Source organism: Ricinus communis, chromosome 6 (genome assembly GCF_019578655.1).
Source record: "Ricinus communis isolate WT05 ecotype wild-type chromosome 6, ASM1957865v1, whole genome shotgun sequence".
NCBI lineage: Eukaryota > Viridiplantae > Streptophyta > Magnoliopsida > Malpighiales > Euphorbiaceae > Ricinus > Ricinus communis.
In genome coordinates this window covers 25342380-25364012 of record NC_063261.1, presented here as the reverse complement: position 1 = coordinate 25364012, position 21633 = coordinate 25342380, and the positions used below count along the sequence as shown (strand labels likewise).

At 29.5% G+C, this 21633-nt stretch overlaps 2 protein-coding genes across 4 annotated transcripts; both read right to left on the bottom strand.

Annotated features, from left to right (window-relative positions):
* Positions 1–770: 770 nt before the first annotated feature.
* Positions 771–6253, bottom strand: LOC107262189 (thioredoxin-like 3-2, chloroplastic). The gene is made up of 5 exons (XM_015726447.3): positions 5530–6253; positions 4540–4614; positions 3779–3845; positions 1255–1272; positions 771–1087 (listed from the first exon to the last, which is right to left on the bottom strand). The coding sequence occupies exons 1-5, from the start codon at positions 5874–5876 to the stop codon at positions 983–985; spliced, it is 612 nt and encodes a 203-aa protein (XP_015581933.1). The 5' UTR covers positions 5877–6253; the 3' UTR covers positions 771–982.
* Positions 6254–10421: 4168 nt separating this feature from the next.
* On the bottom strand, positions 10422–18211 carry LOC8268569 (amino acid transporter AVT1C). Of its 3 annotated transcripts, none has more exons than XM_002530896.4 (13): positions 17816–18211; positions 16732–16966; positions 15935–16257; positions 14801–15015; positions 14460–14483; positions 13237–13417; positions 12701–12920; positions 12462–12597; positions 11676–11695; positions 11352–11497; positions 11139–11182; positions 10986–11048; positions 10422–10789 (listed from the first exon to the last, which is right to left on the bottom strand). In XM_002530896.4, the coding sequence occupies exons 2-13, from the start codon at positions 16911–16913 to the stop codon at positions 10691–10693; spliced, it is 1653 nt and encodes a 550-aa protein (XP_002530942.2). In that variant the 5' UTR covers positions 16914–16966; positions 17816–18211; the 3' UTR covers positions 10422–10690. The 3 variants fall into 3 exon arrangements, with proteins under 3 accessions (XP_002530942.2, XP_015581932.1, XP_015581931.1); XM_015726446.3 differs by lacking the exon at positions 17816–18211 and adding an exon at positions 17459–17776; XM_015726445.3 differs by lacking the exon at positions 17816–18211 and adding an exon at positions 17125–17369.
* Positions 18212–21633: the final 3422 nt, after the last annotated feature.

Genomic DNA, 21633 nt, shown 5'->3' with positions numbered 1-21633 from the left:
CATTAAAATTTTATCTATTTTATTAAAATTTAATTTAGTTATAATAAATTTATAAATTTAATAAGATAAAATTTTAAATAAAATTTAATTTAAATCAAATATATAAATTTTAAATTTAAAAATAAATCTCATAAAATCATTCATTTCAACCAAACACAATATCAGAAAATATATTAGAAAAATAATATACAAGTAATTAATATTTTTCTTTCTAAATATTTTCTTTAATAATTAATAATTACAACTTCTTTAAAATAAATATTAAAATTTTTAATCATCCAATCAAAAATGAAATTAATTTCTCAAATTTTTTATTAATGAATAGAATTAATATCGAATTATATTAAAATAAAATAAAAAATAAATAAAAATATTCAATTATATTATAATTATAAAATAAAATATTCAATTATATAATTATTTTTTTTAGAATTATTTAAAAATCATTTATTAAATATTAAATATAAAAGTTTCCATTGTATAAGATAGATTGGGAGCAAAACATATGGAAATGATCAAATTGGGGCACATGGAGATGTTGAAGCATATAGGGCCATTACTCATTAGTCACCTGCAGACAGGCTTTCAAGTTTCAACTACCAGCTGAACACCAAACCATGCTTGTACAAACCTGACTAGTTATTTTCACTTGGAAAAATGTCACCTTTGGCATGTTAATTAGGCTCTAAAAGCCAAAAAGATAATAATCATATTGACAAGTCCCCCAAAAGAATGAGAAGAGCCTATTCATATATGTATATAAACTTAAGTAGCCAAAATTTCTTTTTATTGTATATCTCTGCAGACTGCAGAGTTCCTTGTTGCTACAAACAAGATGGTTTGCAAAACACAAGTCAACTCTTCATTCTCTTGAGGCTATAACTTTTCCGGGTTTACCTTTCTGGAGAAAATATATCCTTCTCAAGAAAACATGGAGAAAAAAGACAAGTTTTGAAAGGAGCAAAGCTAGAAATAGCATACTTCATATGGTGCCCTCATTTTCAATAATTTCACGAACTTCATTAATGACAAAATGCGCTTTGTGGCCACCAATCACTTCTGACTGTTTCTTGCCATCCTTCCATAGCTGTAACACCAAAGATTGTCATTGTTTTTTTTCTTCCATTTTTCTTGAAAAAATAAAATAAAATAAATAAATTACACTTTAAAGCAAGCCAGATTATCCAAGCTCAGATTAAGAACGGTTCAATAGGGGGGTCATTCAAGAAATGCTACTTGATTCAGGGAAATTACCTGTACAGTAGGCATTTTCTGCGAAGTTTTGTTGTCCGCCACAGTCAAATACATGAGAAAGAATGACAAATTGTCAATTGTAAATGATATGCAATAGCAGAGGACTAACAAGATTGAAATGACTCTCATGGCATAATAAAGGAGGAAGGATAAATCATTTTCAGAGAGGTTGAAGTTACTTCATGTAGTTTATGTTTCAGTGATTGATCCAAGCTACCTAGACTGCATATGATTATATCTTAACAGTTAATTGTTATATTAACAACTAAACTTTTGACACTACAGGGAAGTCGAGCACAATTCAATCAAAAACCCGCTTGTCTCAGTACCTGTATGCCTAGTAAATTTTACTATAAGGAGAATTAGATACCAGCAGATGCAGCATTTAAATTTATTTGAAACCTTTACACGGTACAATTAGTTTAAAACTGAATTTGTACGCGGCTAATAACTGCTTTTAACAGTGTTGAAAGACTATCTTATATTGGTTGTCCAGCTCCTTTGCAAGTATCCCACAAACATGGTTACATAAGGATTCTTTTAATTTCTGGTCACAACTATTCTAGAGTTATCTTTAATGAACACATATGACAAGGTAGACTTTGGCATCATAAACAACACTCAAATGGCAAGTAGTCCAAACCTACCGAAACCTACAGAATACACATAATCATGTGCAGATAATCCAATTGATTGAAGCTTCAATGGCAAAGTTGGAGTCAGTCCTTTGGATTAATTTTTTAGTGAATTAAATTTATATAACCGAGTTTTCACCGTACTAACACTTGGATACCTCTTGATTGAAAATCCAATTTAATGGTCACTTAGTTTTGATTCCATCTACGTTTAAGTCACTCCATTAGATGTTTTAGTTATAGTCAACTTAATCAATAAGGAAAATGTTCAATTTGGTGCTTAAACTTAATATAATGAGTATCAAACTCAAAAAAGAAAACTTTGTTATCAAGTTAAAGTAACTATTTCAATTTTAGCTTAATTTAATCCTAATTTCTAACAGTATATAGTTAAATAATTTTTTAACTTGTTAAAATAAAAATTTTAGGCCTTTTAGAGAATATTTATACTTTATTAAATTCATACTTCTTATATTTTAAGAATTTTAGGAGTTCAATATATTTAATTTTCTATTAATTTGATAAAATATGAATATTTCATATATTTATGATTTATAATTTTTTATTTTCTATTAAATTTTTATATTATTTTAATTTCTTAGAAAAAATTAAAAATGAATAAATTAATTTTTATTTAGGTATAATATTTTATTTATTTGAAACGAAATTAATGTTGATTTCAAATTAATTACTGATTGGTATTTTTAAACACTATGATTAGATTGTGCTAAATGAAAAATTAAAACAAATTAAATTGCTAAGATAATTAACTTTGTTCGAAACAAAAATTAAAATTTATGGTAATTTGATAAAAATATTTATCCGTGTTGAGTTTGATAAAAGACTCAGTGACCATTGACTTCGATTTTCAAACAAGAGGTATCAAAGTGTTCATATGGTCAAAACTTAGTGATGTAAATGTTATAGCTCATTTTTTTTCTCCCTTTCTATGCAGAGTTGTATCTTAGATTTATTTGACTTCACTTGTTACCATTACCTGTCTAGTCTTCCACTCTCTCGTGTCAAGGCTTTGATATGCTCAACCTTATGACATACAGCTAGTTGTCACCTATCACGATTCTCTTCCTTTATCCAGGCTCAAGCACTGGTTATACATGGCATCATCATTCACAAGTGGAGTAGAGAAAAATATGAAATAAGTAAGGAAGAGTTACTACAGCAGGCTGATTGCTAAATGCCCAGACACTGGCCTATAGTCTTAAAATAGATAATTATTAGTTGTATTTGATCTTGGTGAAGTTACAGGGATTTCAAGGTATTAACAAAAACCTTGTTCAAAGCTCCAACCAGCCCGACCAGCTTACCAATTCAAGTCTAAAGTCAAAGTTCACTATTTTTGCATGTTTTAGTATTGTTTTCAGTTGGTGGACCATAATTTGGAATGACTATGGCTTTTATGTTATTTTTTGTTTCATTTGTGTTATTATAGTAAATTTCTTAGTTTTGTGTCTTTTCAGGGTTAGCAAACTGCCATATAATTTTATGAATTAAACTTTCATTGTTAATCAATTGATCAATGAACTTCATACCATCTTTTGTACCTAGATTGAAACTTATGTTGGTCAAGGTATAGTCATGAATAATTCCTTTTATCCACCAAGGAATTTTGCTACTAAAACTAGATTGGGACTTCTAACTAGAAATATTCAGAAGAATGTGACCCTAAGACTACCAGAATTTCAGCAAGTAATTGATTTTTAATGTAGCTATCCTTCCTCTCCAGCGCTTTTTTTCCAAGAGAGAATGTCTTTTCAACTATCAAGCTATATCCAAAATTAGATATTTTGACGGTTTAAATATAGAAGAACAAAATCAGATTGCAAGACAAATTACAGATAGTGCAAACTCCATAGAAATATGGAACTTACAGTGACTCCAGCATATGCAACAAGCTTGTGTGGAACATTATTGACATCAATACAATAGAACCGCAATCTGCATCACAAGATTAAATGGAAAGAAGGAACAATCTTAATTCCCAAGTAAACTGGAGAAATTTCACACATCCAAATCAAATTCTTAAACATATGATCAATACTTCTCCAATTCATTTATTTTGGAAGAAGAATCTCTTGTTTAATTTCACAAAAAAATAACTTCTCCGCATGTCAGGGAGAGAGAGATGACATTCTAGCAGTCCTAAATAGTCTTCAATACATTGACCAAAAGAGGATTCAGGGATGACAAAATGGAAGGAGGCAAGAATATAGCCAATGAACACATAATGCACATTTAAAATGCTAAACATTGAAAAAACCAATGCTAAACACTTTCCTCACTCTCATTTCTGCTTGTACTAGTACTGGGGTGGATCTGATTCTCCTAAGGAAGACTTTTCCAATTTTTGTAAAACAGCTTCGGCGAGCATCTCTAAACATAACATACAATCAGCTCATTTGGTTCCCTACAAGCTACTAATGGAATCGCAAGACAACTGTTCCAGTAACACAGAAGGACAAGAACTAAAATTCCCCTTTAATGTTAAGAGCTTCATTAAAAATTGGTAGGAAGCGAAAGTGACAAATTTCAACACTTTAATACAATTTGGCATTCATTCACTTTCCAAATTTCTAAGTTGACACATTTTTGTTTAAAATGCTGCAGTTAAAAATGGGAAAATAAACCAAACCTTGGGTAGTAGTCAGCTGCCAACTTCTCCAATTTTGGTTTTAAGTATATACATTTTCTGCACCAACTGGCCATCCTACAAGTACAAATACATTTTGCTTAACTTCACTACAACAGATGACAAAGAAAAGCCTTATATATCCACTGCAAAATATGCAAATATTCTGGAAGTTGATTAATTTAAACAGGGAATGGACAAGCTATATTATATTTCAACATAACAGCATAACATAAATAAATAAAAAAAATTTGGAGTTGTCTTAATGCTCAATAATGGTTCGATCAGCTTAAGCACAGAAAATTCTAAACAAGGAAAAGTCTTCTGACAGATTTTAGAACATCTCAATATGATCAAGAATGTCAATCACGTACAAACCAAATGCTATGCTAACAGTGACAAACTGAAAACTGTTGGATAGAGAATAAACAGAGTATTCATATACTGCTAAGTTCTCTCCAAGTTAAAGTAAAATTATAGTCTTTGTCAAGTCTCTTTGTACTGTAACAGCCAAGAATTAATGCAACCAAATGTAACAAAAAGAAAAGGAGATAAAGAACAAAAGCACAAATGACATTTAACTACTTTTGAAGCTTCACCTAACCCAGAATTAGAAATAACTTGTCCTAGTCTAGCAGAGATTTTTGCATTGTGAGACTCAGAACCGTACAAAGTCCACATAGGATTTTAGATTACTCTTCCTCCAACTATAATTGCTAAATATCTAAATAAAGCAGAATCATCCATTAAACCATATGGAACCAAAAACCTCATCAATAATAAATAAAACACTAAATATGACACATATCATCATTCATATCTACAGGATTAAGAGTTAAAAAAAGTCTAATGCTATACTTCATTTCCATTAGACAAACATAAAACCAGATACAGAAACAGACGAAAAGAACCAAAAACACACCACTTTAAGCGAAACCCCCCATAAGGAGAAAAAACAAGACATTGACATCAAGAAAAGAGATGGTGAAATACCAAATAATAATAACAGGTTCCTCAAGTTGCTGTGCCTCTGCTATAACCCGATCAAATTGGCTCTCACTGCAAATGGGTACCAGCTCAATTGATACAGGGGAATCATCCAACTCTTGCAAAGACCCATCTCCACTCCAAGCATCAAGAACCTTAATTTTCTCTCCGACAACGTGAATTTTCCCGGAAAAATAAAAACCCAGAAAATTTCTGGGCAAAGAAAGTGTTTTGAAGGTGGGAGTTGTTGAAAGATTTTGACATAAGATTGAAATGTCAGGAGGAATGTGCAATGGGTTTGATGTTGAAGGTAAAAATCTTGGCAACGAAGAGAAATGTATAGTCTTGGCCATGCGTCTTTTTTCGTTAAAAACAGTGATTTTTTTTATTTATTTTTATTTTTCTCAGATTTTTATTTAGTTGAAGGAACAGAAATGTAGGTAAAAACCTTCATAAAGAAAGAAAGAAAGACAAAAAAGAATTTGTCGAGTTATTGAAGAATTGAGAAATGGAGAGTTGGTGTTGTGGGACAAGTGAGTTTCAATTTTTCAAATGCAGACTTTTATGTGCTCTTCTTGGAATTTGCCATCGATGATGTATTTCCTTTTATTTCTTCCTTTATTTTCTTTTTTTCTTGTTCATTTTTCTCTTAACAACATTTAATGTGATAGTCAATATATACTCTAATTGCACTCAAAACTATAAATTTAGACCAATGTGGATTAATTTAGCGACATGATTTTTTTATAGAGTTTTCTGGCAAAAGATAAAAATTCCAAATTTTAGAATGATATTCATTTAAAAAGTTATACCATTTTACGGAATTCTCTTATCCCATCGGAAGTATATCATCTAATAATTATCTATCACTGTTTATGTCTCTAGCACGACCACTTGATTAAATGTGGAGGGAAGTGGGATAAATGGCCGATACTACTGGAAGAATTCCCCTTTGGATAATAGGTACTGTAAGTGGTATTCTTGTGATCGGTTTAATAGGCATTTTCTTTTATGGTTCATATTCCGGATTGGATTCATCTCTGTAAGTAGTAAGTAATCGGGTGAACTGAGTTGTAGACATGAAAGCGTAAGAACTCAATGGACCCCCTCCTTTCTCTGTCTGATTTGAGGCCGAGGGGGTCCATAATAATTATAATACTTTATTCGTATTTTATACGTATAAAATTGAAAAGGAAGTGTCCAAATTAAAAGGAATAAACTAGTTTCGTATTTGATATGGTCTATAAGATATTCGATTATGATGAAAGTTAATTAATATAATTTTAAATAATTTATTAATTATATATATTATAATTTAAATTGTAAGTTAGTTTATATATAGTTTTGAATTTCATTAGAACACTCTAAGTCAATTTATTAATTATAAATTAATATTATTATAAATGATTTATTTATTTTGTATTTCTTTTATTAATATAAATTACTGATAAATTTATATATAATTTTTTATTATTTATACGAGGTAAATTTTTATAGTTAAATCTTATAATTATTAAATATTACTAATTAAAATTTAAAAATAAATAAATAAATCTTAATAAATAAAACTAATATATTTAATTAATTAATAACTAAATACTATATATAATTAAACTAATTTAGTATTTAATTATATTAAACTTAAAATAAAATTAATTTTTATAAATTTATATATATATATATATATATAAAACGCAAAATATCTTATTCTTTTTTTTTGCTGATATAACTTATCAAATTTGCTCCCAACAGAAGTACGCGGAGGAAAAGGCTTCTTGATACTGATACTTCCCAGGGTATTGCTGGCTATTTTATATATATAGTATATTAGAATAATTCTGAAAAGAAAAGTAAAATTGTAAATGTGAAAAAAATGAAATGGCCATATAATTTTTCAATTGAATTTTTAAAATATTATCTTTGACAATTAAGTCCATGATTTTATAATCACGTTGGACCATTTCTTTTTATATAAAATATCTTTGTTATTAGTGATTCATGTAATTTGTCATTCCTTAGTCTCACAGATACATTTGATCATGAAATAGAAATTAAATTGTTTTATGCCTTCCATATTTTAGACATAAAACAATTTGAAATAGTATGTCCATATTAACATAATTTGATGATGCCACTTTCATTTTACATATAACCACAAAAACATAAGCAACCAACTCACATTAAAAACAACAAATCTTGATGCATAAGAGTTACCTGCGAATTACTCATTATGTTACAAAGCATCCATTGTCATCAAATTTGTTTTTAAATATATACATAAAAAAGAAAATCTAACACTGAACTTTGAATATTAATAAGGTATAACTTAATGTATATATGAGAATTAAATTTGTTTTTTTAGACTTAATATTTAATTTTATTGGTGAGATGATATAAACCAAAGACAAAATATGTTAATATCTTATCATATTATACAAATAAAATTGATAAGAGAAAATAATACTACAGTAAGATAAAATAGAGCATAATATATAGTTTTAAAAATTATATATATAATATTATTATATGAAAAAATATTTTCTAAATACAAAACTTAAAAAATTGAAATAAATTGGGGAAAAGACAATTAAAGCAGATAAAATGGATAAAGGAACAAAGCCGTAGGATCTCCTCATTATTAGCAATTATACTTAAAAACATCGCTTCCTCACTCAAAATCCTGATTATTTTCTCTATTATATGATTCTAGAATCGAATCGAAGCGAATCCCAACATAAAGGAATTCTAACACTCGCATCATTGTTATTCCATAATCAACATAATTATTGCCATTACTTCCTGAATTTATATATTTTTACACCATATTTTTCCATAAATTCAAATGGTAGTTATTCGATTTTCACGGTCAAGAAAGATCATGTCCACTGGAATTACTAATTGGAAAACTTTTAAAATGGCTGTTGTCTTTGTAAATAATATGGAAGTTGTTTGCCTAAAAAATATTAAGTTGTGGTGTGTTGTGGAAGAAGGAGAAAAAAAAAAAAAAAGGATAAGAGAGGGAAGTATGATTTAGTTGTTATGTTATCACGGTGGTTGAGACGGTGATGGTAGCGGTGGAAATGAGAAAGAACTAAGAGGAGAAAGTTCTTTTTTTAGTCCTAATAAAATCCTAAAAGAAAATGCCTAAAAGTCCACATGGCCCAATCTTCATTCTTTACCAAGTTGCAGGGCGACCAATAAGATTCTTAATGCCATTACCAACCTTTGAAGATCATGTATCAACTGGGAACATCAAATACACACCTGCAGGCATCAATTTCATTTGATCTGGCTATGCCGTAAACAGAGAGTGTAAGAGAAATTCTTCTACTGTCTGTGAATACAAGGAACAAACCCTCAACGTCATTCTATCAATGAAGAACAATAACTCCTCTCTTATCTGAGTCCCTTTTTACTTCCAACCCATAAGAGAAACCAAAACACCAAAAGGACAAAGCCTACTTAGAGGCACTATATAAAGAAAAAAAAAAAATCAAATATACACAGAACACGAAAATGAAAGCTCACTGTTCATGGCAAAACCATGAACGGTGACCCTTAACTAGATTTTGTTTGGAAGCTCTCCTAGAGAGAAAAACTTGTCACCTCTCTGCTCCATCCACAAGGTTATTCTAAGTATAATTATTAATAACCATTGTGTTGGATTGTGTTTTTAGATCTATAATTCCTGGGTTTTTGCCTTTAGTTTCGGATCAAGGCATGCAAAAATTCAGGACAGTCAATTGAGAAAATGTGTTCATCCGAGAAGTCTATCACTCCTTGAATTCGGCTGACCCGGAATAAAAGACACAGAATAATAGTGAAAGGTGAAAACTTGGCTAAGTATGAAGAAATCATATTACAGGAGAGCCATCAGATCCTTCTAGTCGTTTGGTATTACATATAAGAACACAAATAATTTAAAATGTGGTTTGGATTGAGAGATTTTGGATAAGAAATTTTGTTAAATCTATGGATTTAGCTTGAATTTATAGTTTGGCAAGTAAAAATGTGGTCTAAATCTATAAATTTTAAAAAGTCAGTCATCCATAATCCTTTAATTTTTAGAGTTTTAATTTCTCACTTACTAGGTGAGAATGCCCAAAATCCACCGTTTTAAAAAAACGATAGATTGTTAAATTATTTTTTTTATTTTAATATTATCCCTAATAAATTTATTTTATTTCAAAATTATTTTTAATTTTAAATAAAACTTTATTGTTTTTATATTTAATTCAAATAATAAAATCTTAAAAATTCATAAATTTTGATTAAATCTATGAGTTTCAAAATCTCTTTTTATGTATTTTATTCAAAAGCATAAATCCATTTTATGTGATGCTAAAATACTTAATCAATAATATTAGAGTAACCAAAGAATCAAAATCTGGATTAAATCATTGATTACAGTAAATATTTAATTTAATAATGTTCAAATTCAAATGAATGGGATAAACATATACTATTATAAAAGATGAGGAAAGAACTATAAAGAAGATAAGAATGCCAAGTTAGATATTTGGTTACATGTGCTGATCTTTATGCCTTATTTGATGTTACATTAGTCTTTCAAACAACTAGGATTATAATATATTTCTATATTATATAAAACAAAATAATATAATGTAATACTCTTATTATCATTAAGACAAACCAACAGTATTCTGATGGCAAAATCTATTATTAAATTATTAAATTATTTTAAGCCTTTAAATTCTTATTCTATTGTATTGAGGTTTTAAATTTTTATTTTTAATTTTATTAAAGACTTTTTATAAATATTTCGTGAGACTTTTATTTGTTCTATTAAGCCATTATACTTTTATTTCTATTTTGACTAAAAACTATTATGTCTTCGATAATAAAAATAAAAGTATAGAAGACTCAATGAAACAAAATAAAAATTAAAAAATTTAATAAAATAAAATTAAAAAATTCAAGAGCTTAAAAATACATTTTGCCTTTGCTGAATGAAAACTACTTTCAGATACAGCCATACTGATCCTTCTTTAAGTAATGTCAATAAAACATTTACCAAAATTGCAGATTATGAATGCATTAATGGGGAAATGAGGACAGAGTAAAAAAACAAGAAAATCATCTCAAAATTGGAAATGGAAGACAATAAGAAGATAAACCCTTTGTTGATGGAGGCATAATACAAAATTCAGCTGCTCAAATTCTCAATGATTCTGGACAGGGCTGAGTACGTCCCGAAGACTGATGATATGACTCCTACTATAATGATTATAATACAAAGTGCAGTCTGCACAAAGGAAAAGAAAAAAAAGATTAACAAGAAATTAAGAACTTTTCTTTTAAGTGTGCAAGTGTTAATATTTTACCTTCCTGAAGGGATTGCGTCACTTTATGGGAGTGTAGAAAAATGCATTACTATGTTTTAACAGATCACTAAAACCGAAAGTACAGATTAGAGGAGCTGACAGAGATGGCAGGAGTACCTGAAACCGGGTTGCTTTACCCCTCAAGATGCTCAGAAAACAGGCACATGGAAGTATCAAGGTCTGCATAGAGATTAGTTGTTAGTATAATTCAACAAAGGAATTAATCTTCTCAGTACTTCGAAGTAGAAGCTGCAAATAAATAAAACTTACTACAAGCATAGTGAGTAAGGATCCAATCAGTGACATCACCAGACCTGAGATGAAATGAAGTGTTGGTTGAGGATTGATAATTGCAACTAAATTAAAGAAACAGGAAATATGAAAACTGGGTCTTCAAATGCTTAAGAAAATGAAGAAAATCAATATGGTTTTCAATTAAACAGGAGGAAATAGTAAATGAACGAGGAATCAAGAGAGACTTACCAAAGAAAGGAATGGCGAGACCGACAAGCAAAGTGGAGATTACCAATACAGTCCTAATGCAGATAGCATAAAGGTGAGACTTCAGATGGTCTGATGGTATCAATTCTTCCAGACTCATTGCCACTGGGGACATGGTTAATGCATATGTGCTTTTAATTAAGGAAGAGCACATCTTTTTTCTTCAATTATAGAAGCAGAGACAAATATGGGACTGTAATTCATCTGGTTTGAGTTTTTCATTTTTCAGAAGAATAGAGAGCAGTGGTCATAGAGGGAAACAATAATGTTTGCACATAATTTGAATATCATTCTTGAAAAGGATATTTGGTAAATGGATTAACTACCTGCAAAAGAACAAACAGTAATAGTTTGTAAGCAACAATCTGTATACTGATCATAAAAGAGAAAGATCTAGAACATGCTTTAAAAAGAAAATTGGAAATTAGAAAAGGACAAGGGAACTCAAATAAGTAGAAAACCTATTGAATCATAGTTATTCTTATTTAGAAATAGTGCAGTAACATTGTTTAAGAAAAAAAGTTGCAACCGTAGTGGTGAGCAACCAACAAATATTTCTTAACAATGCACTACAAAGAAGTAAAATATCTCTATAGTGACACTTGGGACCAAATAAATTTATGACTATGAGGAGGTTATAACTTAATGGAGATTTGAATACCAAAATTTTTCTTTGTACTTTAATACTTAATCATTGTTGGTGAAATGATAAAAACCAGAGATAAAATAAGTAAATATCTTGTCATATTATACAAATAAGATTGATGAGACAAAACAATATTACAGTAAGATAAAACATAGCATAATATATATTTTTTAAAGTTACATATATAAATATTACTATATAGAGGAATATTTTCTTAAGGCGGGATTTAAAAGATTTATGACTTATTACAACAGAGAGTTTATTTCTATTTATAATTGACCCAAATTGGGACTGTAATATTTTATCACTATGCAAAGGTTATTCCTATTATCATTGTAGAGAGGTTTTACTGTATATAGGAAAATGATTGAAGATACCTAGAACCACTGAACAGAATATATCAAAAAACAGGTGATAGAAAAGGTAAGCAAAAGTAATGGACATACCGTGGTCCACACAGCAATCTTTGAGGCTACTAGATCTTGTGGCATGTTAAGAGTGAATTGAGATGCTGTTGATTCTCCAAACATTGTGTATCCCATAACAGCAGCTCCGGCATACATCAAAGTACAAATGGCAAAGCTGATTGCGAGAAGAAAATCAAGTGAGGTTGCACTTAGAAATCCTTAAAATCGAAGTGAACTCTTTTTGTAAAAGTAAAAATGGTTAAGCATTTTTAAGATACCATGCTAAGAGAACTGCAGGATATTTGTTAGGCTGTGCCATTGAGGTATATATATTTGGGAAGACAGCATGTCCTGAGTAACAATAACCATAAAGACCAATAGCAACAGGGAGAGTTCCAAGGTTCAGTGCTGACCCTTTGCTATGAATGCCAACATTATCAACCAGACCAACCCAAAATAGGCAGACAACCACTAATACTGATGCAATAACTCCACCAGCTGCAAAAGGGACATAAGAACATCTCAAGATAAGACTATCTTGCAACTGGATATGCTTCTCGTAGTTTCTGAAATTAAGACATAGGCAATGAAGGACTTGAACATATATGAGTATTTAATATATCATAATACAATCATGACATTCTGGGCAACAATTCAATTTATTGCCTATCCAACTTGCACCAGATTATGCCATGGCATAGATTATTGCAACTTATAGAAACTGGGATAGAGGGACTCTGATTGATGCTCTCTGGACCTCAAATTACAATGTTTTCAATTCCAAAAACTAGCTTTACAGTTTAAGAACACTCACCAGAAATATAACTAAGCACACTGAGGTCTCGGAGCCAAACAGTTGGAAGAACAGCAAGTGTGGTCAACAGAGCAAATAAATGGTGTGAATTTAACTCTAATCCACCAAAACTTAAATGTGCATTTGGAAATAAAGAGGATAAGTTATCACTCTCCAGAATAATGTATTCAACACAACAAGCCTGCGAATGAAGAAGATTTGAAATGATAAACTCAGTACTTATGAATTATTCCCAAAATGAGTCAAGTACTTGACAACATTGGAACCGGACAAAATTAATGCATTGAACCATTCAGGCAAACTGCACACTGACCTTTAAGTATTCTCCTTTTCTCCAGTGTTAGCATTCATCAACAATGAACACTTGAATTGAAGAAGTTAAGACACAAGTCTAACAATTACCATACTTTCCTTCTCATATTATAAGAATCTAGGACATGATTCAATGTAATTAATTTGGTTTGTCAATATAGTACAATTAGTTGTATAAACAAATTATAAGGCTCAATAGTTTAATTTTGTAGGGGCCTAGACAAATTGCCAAACTGTCTCAGAAATATTCCAGTGGCTATTGATGCTAAATCAAAGAGAAGATCGATCCAGAATCAAATGAATAGAGTCAAACAAAGATGACTTTCAAGATAGAATAATCATATGGGAATATCTTTGCTTGGATCATTGTCCTTGTAGAAAGTAATAAAAGAAACTCCATGTGAATCTATATCTCCCTTCAAGGTGCACTATACTCACACCATGTTGAGATGTTCAAAGGATTGAGACACGTGGTCAGTTTAATCACTCTTGCTCTATTTCTTCATGTTAAGAAACCATTCTTTTTATTATATATGCAATTCAACTGTCAATGGATGAGATCTACCAAGTATCAAGCATCTTATTGGAAACTTGAGCCAACTAAGAGGCAAACACATGTGTAGTCAATAATTTAATCCAACAGCCTACAGACAAATAAGAGAGAATGTGAGGCAGGCACCATGAGAAGAAGTCTCTAGTACTTTGCCTCATGTCACTTGTTTACTAGTTGCATAGGCACATACAAAGGTGGGTTCAGTCAATTAAATCAAAATTTTGGGACCCAACAATCTTAGTGCAGAAACTTATTTGGAATTTAGTTACTCCATGCATCTTCCCTGAAAAGTATGCTAAATTAATTGAAGCACAAAAAGGAAAAAGCAAATCAGATAGGAAAAGCCAGCTGTACTTACATATAACTCGACATATAAGATTATCTGCAAATAGGGAAAAAAAAAACAAAAGCAAAGATGATAGCGTTAGTGGCTAATTAAATTTGTTAACTAGTGCATGATATAAGATCAATCTGCTATTCGTTCTCTGCCATTTTTACTTGACCATCAATATTAAGTTAATGTATTAACCAAATTTATCTAATGGGTAGGAATGATGGGGTGGCCTAAATCCATAATGGCCTATCTGCCTTTGGTGGGGCACTGATTCCTTGTCCTATTCAATTAATAAAGAATTGATTGTACATCATTTTGAACATAATATGAGTGAGATGTCTGTAAAAATCTTTAACTAAACTTACAGAGATGGCAACCCGACCAATAGTGCCAAAAGCAGCTTGGCCAATGTCAGGATAAGTTTCAAGCCCTGGTTCACTATCCAAGCAATAACGTAAAAGCATTCCAGTATAGAAGGAAAGCACTGCAAAAATAAGCAATATAGAAAGCCCAAGCCATCCTCCTTCTTTGGCAGCATAAGGAGTAGATAAAATTCCAACTCCACATAGAACATTCATGCCTACATTATAAACCACAATTAGAACATATTATCCATCAAATTACCTCCTCTTGGTTCAAGTTCATTATATGCAATTAGGTTCAGACGTCTTATAATTAGTGAAATGTAAATCTTTAGTAACATTTAAGATATTTACTTCTACAGGAAAAACTAACAGGATAAATCAGGCAAGACATTTTTTCATTTTACTTGGTCTTTTCATGCGAACCATGTGCAATAAGAGTAAGCCTCCAGACCACAATTCAAGAGGATGCGGTCAACATTGTCATTAAGTCTATAAGGGATGAAAATAATGGGCAATAGACAAAGGCTGGTCAGACAACCTGTAATTTATTAATAGAAATAACATAACATATTCTACCATGTTTTAAGGCAGCTTTTTGGTTGTTTACTGACAATGATTGGTGAAAACAATAGTTTATTCATTAAATTGAGCCGCGGAGACATGTAAGTCGCATTAGCTGAATCAAGAACATACTAAAATACAAGATATAGTAGCAGACACCACTGCTCAATTTTGGACCCCGTAGGGAATGGTTATCAAAAAGTAACAAGATATTCCTTTCAAAAAAAAAAAAAGTAATAAGATATTTCATACTACATGATTGGTCTATGTGGTCCCTCACAATTGAAGTGCTGACTGAGAAAGGATTAGGCTTGGAATTTGTTGTAATTCTAATGCAGCAAGTGGCATGACAGGCGGGTGTATGATGAGGGCTAATGACAATCACAATTCTTTCAATAGTTCCAGATAGATCATAAATGCCATTGTTTCAACTTAAATGATTGACTGACTACTTATCATGTATGTAGATGCATTAATTAACTGTTTTATGATAAACAATTCTTTTATGACACCTTTGATGGAAACAATAATGATAAAATCAAAATATGAGTAGTGCTGTTAGCTCAAACTTACCATTAATCACAGCCTGGCCGTAGGAGCTTTGGCGAGAAATGGGAAGTTCATGAGAAATCTGGGATGCTTTCTCATCCTTTCTTATAGAAGATCTTCTTGAGGGAATTGGAGGAAGTAAAGAATGAGAACTCCGCCTGTGTTGTGGCAACTCCTCATCTTCTACCCTTGATATTAGAGGCTTTGTCACAGAAGGTAGTGATTCTGGAGTGTGTCTTCTTGTTAGTATTGAAGAGGATAGAAATGAACTGCCTAATCTTGATAGTGTAGGAGTTCCAAGAATTACACTTGGAGATGGTACACTACTATATAAATCAATTGACTGCCTACAAAATCAAAAAAATACAATGGTGGTTAAGTATATCAAACTTTTGAAGATTTAATTGACAGTTTGTGACGCCATCTTCAAAGTAATATCTTACAGATTGACCAATCAAAACAATCCAAAGTAATCTAATTACTTGGCGATGGTAAAAATCTTTCTCCTATTCAGTGTCAGCACATTTAATTTTGAAAACTTAGCCCCAAATTCCAATATTTTCAAATGAACTAATAGCCAAAAATTGGTGCAGCATGAGTAAAGTACTTTCTGTCTTCTTGCAAAGACCTATTAAAGTTAGCCAATCAAACCTTTATTAACCCTATAAAATCAATTAACCTTTGTTTCAAGGTTAATAAAGAAATCAAATCCTAGGAAAGATTTTATCGCAGCCCAACTGGTAATCCAGAATTAAAACAAGGATCCAAAATTGATCAAGATCTTATTACAGAACACAAGCACAGAGAGAGAGAGCATAAACCTGTAACTTTGAGGCCAAGAAGTGTTGTAAGAACCAGTTTTGCTTTGTTGCCTATTATCAGCCATAGAATCATCAGATTCTGAATCATTTCCATCATCTTCACCACCTTCTCCACCTCTGTTCTCTTCATCTTCCTCTTCACTCTCTATGTAAAAACTCTGTTCTGAAACTGAATTCTTCATTTTTCAAAAATATATTCTCTCTCTCTTACTCTCTCTCTCTCCAAGATATTCCCCTGCACAAAAAAGAACCCAATTATCACACCACTCTTTTTCTCCACTCACTACACAAAGAGCAACCAATAGCATGAGCTACATATAAAAATGGGAAAAAAAAAAACAAGAATTGGTAATAAAGGCAATAAGATTGGAGTTCAAGAGAAATGAAGCAAACCTCAAAAGAAAGTGATTAGACTATCAGCAGAATGATTTTGCCAAGAAGAAAGAAAGAAAGATTTTGCCAAGAAGAAAGAAAGAAACTAAATGCATATCAGCTTGTTTTGGAAGGTTTCTTTTCTTGGATGGAAAATGGTAATTAAGAAAATGAATAAAAGAAGATGCAAAATATACAAACAAGCTTTTAAAAGGGTCTAAAATTGGAAACTTTTAAAATGGGAAATAATAAAGGTTGATGATAACTAACAAGAAGACCGTTAAATACAAAAATAGAAGGTAAAGAAAAGAAAGAGACAAGGAAGCGTGGATTAGCAGAATTTCAAGGGACTAACGTTTGAACTATTCAAAAGTAGTGGATTTTCACAAGCTACTTTCTCTCCTTTGTTTGGCTGCTGAGAAAATGCAATGAAAATTGGAATTCCCTTGTCTTTTCTTTACTGATAATTGAAACGAATGACAGTGAGCAAAGGGTTAAAACTGAAAACACGTATGGAAAACTTCCCTTTTGTTTATTTTTTTTTATCAACTTTCTCAGCAATCAAACAGAAAGAGCCTCATAACAGTGATAAGCGGATGCAATTCTGCTCCTTTCCGTTCTTTCTTCTGTTTCTTGGTATTCTATACATACATATAAGGTGAAAGGAAGGAGATAGAGAAAAGGTAAAAGAGAGAGTGGAAGTTGAATAAACCTTTTATATGGAGAATTGGGAGAATTCTGGAATCTGGGATCTGCAGACAGTAGTGAAAAAGATGAAAAAGTTGTCTTCTCTTTTGAGTAGAAGAGAGAAAATCTAGAGGGAGACTTTCTCTTTTTGTTGTGTTGTGGCGTTTGCTGTGTATGTATGTTACTGTCTAGTATCTCGTTCTCTCTTCACTGCAATGGATCTTCTCTTTATATTTATATACCTACAGAGAGAAACACATAAAGCCTTAGTGGCAATCAGGATGTGTTCTTATCAGAGAATTTTCCCATTGGCTTTACTTCTCCTTTTAAAAATAAACAAAATATAAGAGCCATTAGCCAAATGCATGTCTTCCTCCCTGACTTTTTACTCATCAGCCCAAAACTCTTTAACAGAAAGCACAGCAGAATCAACTGTGAGATTACATTACACTTTAAAATGGGTAGAGGATAAGATTTAAAAATATTATTTAAATCTCATTACCCACTTTCTGGGGGTAATTTCTGTTCCTCAATATGATAATCGCCCCAGTTTGTTCCAGTAATAATTGGTAGCTAATAAATTAAATCATTTAAAAAATCACATTAATAGTTATTGTTGTATATTAAACGAGTATTTTTTATATTGTTATATTATTTTAATAATATAAATTAATAAAATTAATTTATAATAATTAAAAATATTTATTTATTTCAATTATATTTATCGTTAAAAAGTAGTTATAAAAATTATTTGAGAATAAAAATTGAATTTTAAATTCCATTGATGAAAATTTTCTAATTTAAAATGTCATAATTATAAAAATTATAATGATTTAACTATTAAATATAATCAAATTATTATTATTATTTATAATTTATAGAAATTAATTATATAATTTCAACTTAAAATAAATTATTATTAATGAGTCTTAATAAAAATAATATTTTTAAAATAAATAAAAAAATTAAATCAGTTATCATTTGTTAAAAAAAAATTAAAATAAAATTAATATAATTAATAGTTGATCGAGAGTAAATCAACTATCAATTGTTAATTTTTAAATTTTTATCAGATGATTTAATATAACGATTTAGTGAGAAATAACTATCAGATATACAAGATCGATGAATCAAACACCTTTTTAGTTTCAATTATAATTTTACTTTTTGTCAAAATCTATGAATATTTACAATAAATGGTTTAGTTCCTCTTTTTAATTCTTACAAGTAAAGAGTGCAGTTCTGGTTTGAAGCCAAAGAACCTCAAATGTGGTTTAAATTTTTAGTATGCCTTCGAGTTATGAATGGTAATGAGATGTGTATTCTTCCATTTAAAGCTATTTGAATCCAAATCCAATTAAAAAGTATTTATATATATATATATATATATTTAAATTATTTATTTAAAAAATTATATTTTTTAAATCATTATAAATCTAAATAAAAATATCTGCATATTATCTCAATCCCTCAAAATCCATTTTAAGATATAGTTTTTAAAATAAATTTTATGACTATTTGAATGGGCAGCAAATACTCTATCCATTAAATACCCAATTATATAACTATTCACATAATTAAATAGATAATCTTTTTATCAATTCCATTTATAATAATTAAATTTAAAAATAAATTAGTAAGTATTAATGATAACAAAAACTAGAAATTAAACCAATAAAATAAAAAAATTACAAAAGCTAAACTAATCAAATTCAAAATTAAAATTTCAATATAAAAATACAACTCAAAACATAATAAATTCCTCATATTTAAAATAATATTACAAATTATCAAATAAAGATTAAATATAATATTTAATATTCTTAAAATTATATAATCGGATTCAGATAGCGAATATTCAATGTATTGAATCTAAATTCAATATGTTCAAAACCAAATTCATTCTAGACCCTATTATAAATATTTGAACCTGTCCTTTTAGAGTTGAGGTAGGGCGAATATTAAAACAAATCCACTCTGCTACTATCCCTACCTAGAGTTAGCAAAAATTGAGCAAAAATGACTTGAAAATGGACAAATTTTAAAGAAAATATTAAAATTTGATGTATTTAATTATTTGATACAAGATGAGGGGTAAATTGACCCTTTGTCCATATATTTAACATCTTTGCCTTTTGATGAAAGAAATGAGTCGTCATTTAGTTGGATTGAGCTGGTTTTGTATTTGAAAAGCAGATCTCTGATCTGTCCTATACTTTTAATACAAGGCTTATAAAATATAATTATAACAATAAGACCAACTTAAATTAATAATAAAATGTATGCACAAATAAGTGTACAAATGAACAACAATTACCAATTATTTCTTTCTTAGTTATGTTTTTGCCTCTCTTATATGAAAATCGCATTTATTTTAAAAATTAGGTTCTTTTAAGGTCTAAAATGAAATAGTTTTTTTTTTTTTTTGGTAAAGATATGTTAGATGGGAAAATATTACAAATTCATGATGGCTGGTAGGATGGACCAAACAATGAGCCACACACATTACAACTCATTAGGATGTTTAAGTAGCAACTGGTATTTCCCTATGCGGCCAGCCTCCATCACCCTATTGCCTCTTATGTACTATACCCTCTATAAATTACATATTTTATGAAATGTTTAATGTCCGGCTCTCTTTTTTTTTTTTTTTTCTAATAAAAAATATAATTAATATATATTAGTTGTAAATATTAAAGAGTTGGATGCACTATTATGAATTTTATATTTTTTAATTTTTTATTATATAAAAGATTTAATTTCATAAAAAGTGCAGACAAGACTTAAATTCAAAACTTTTACTTTGAAGAGTAAAAACTTTTACTAATCCAGTTAGTTTCTGAATTGATATCTAAATTGATATCTAGCTCCTTTAAAAAATAGAAAGAAATTCTATATATATATATATATATATATATATTCTTTTATGTCATTATATCCCTTTAGAATTTTTTTTCATTTAACTCTTTTTAATTCTTAAGAATATAGTTTTCAACTCCAACGTAGTGATAACTATATATGAATGTTGTAAATTAAGTGTACTACTAGTCATCTAATTATGCGCTTAGTTTCAATTTGATCATTTAATTTCAGTTTATTTTGCAAAAATAATTTAATTTTAATTTGGATTGTATAATAATTATTTGAATTTAATTTATTTTATTAAAGTCACTTAATTTTAATTTAGGTTGTATAATTGTCACTTTAATTTGTTTCAGGTTTCCATTAACATCAAATCATGGTATCTGACTTTTATCATTCTACTCGTATCATTTTCTTCATCTTTATTATATTTTTCATTTTCCTCGTCACCCTCATTTAAAACTGTATTGCTTTTACTATTAATATTTAGAATATCTCTCTCAATATTTATGTTAACGGACTTGTTAAAAAGTGAAATCTCCATCTGATACATTATAGAGTGACTAGAGCATTTTGATTTGGTAATTTAGAAAAGAAAGAGAAAATGATGCATGCAGAAAGAATAACTTTGAGTTAACTTTAGTTAGTTGTAAGTTTAGAGATGGTTAAATTTAAGTTAGGTTAAAACTAAAGTTAATTAGAAAAAAAAAAGAGATTAGGACATAAATTATAACACATTAGGACATAAATTATAACACATTCTATAAATAGATTATTAACACATGTCACTTTCCCGTCCACTATTCGGTTGTGACGATTATACCAAAGTGAATTGGATGAAACAAATTAAAATTATGTGATTTAATTTAAATTAAATACATAATTAAGTAACTTTTAATGTAATTATCTCCAATAATTGACACATATTTCATAATAAAAAATAATTTTAATGAAAACTAAAGCTTTCGCAGGTCCATTAGC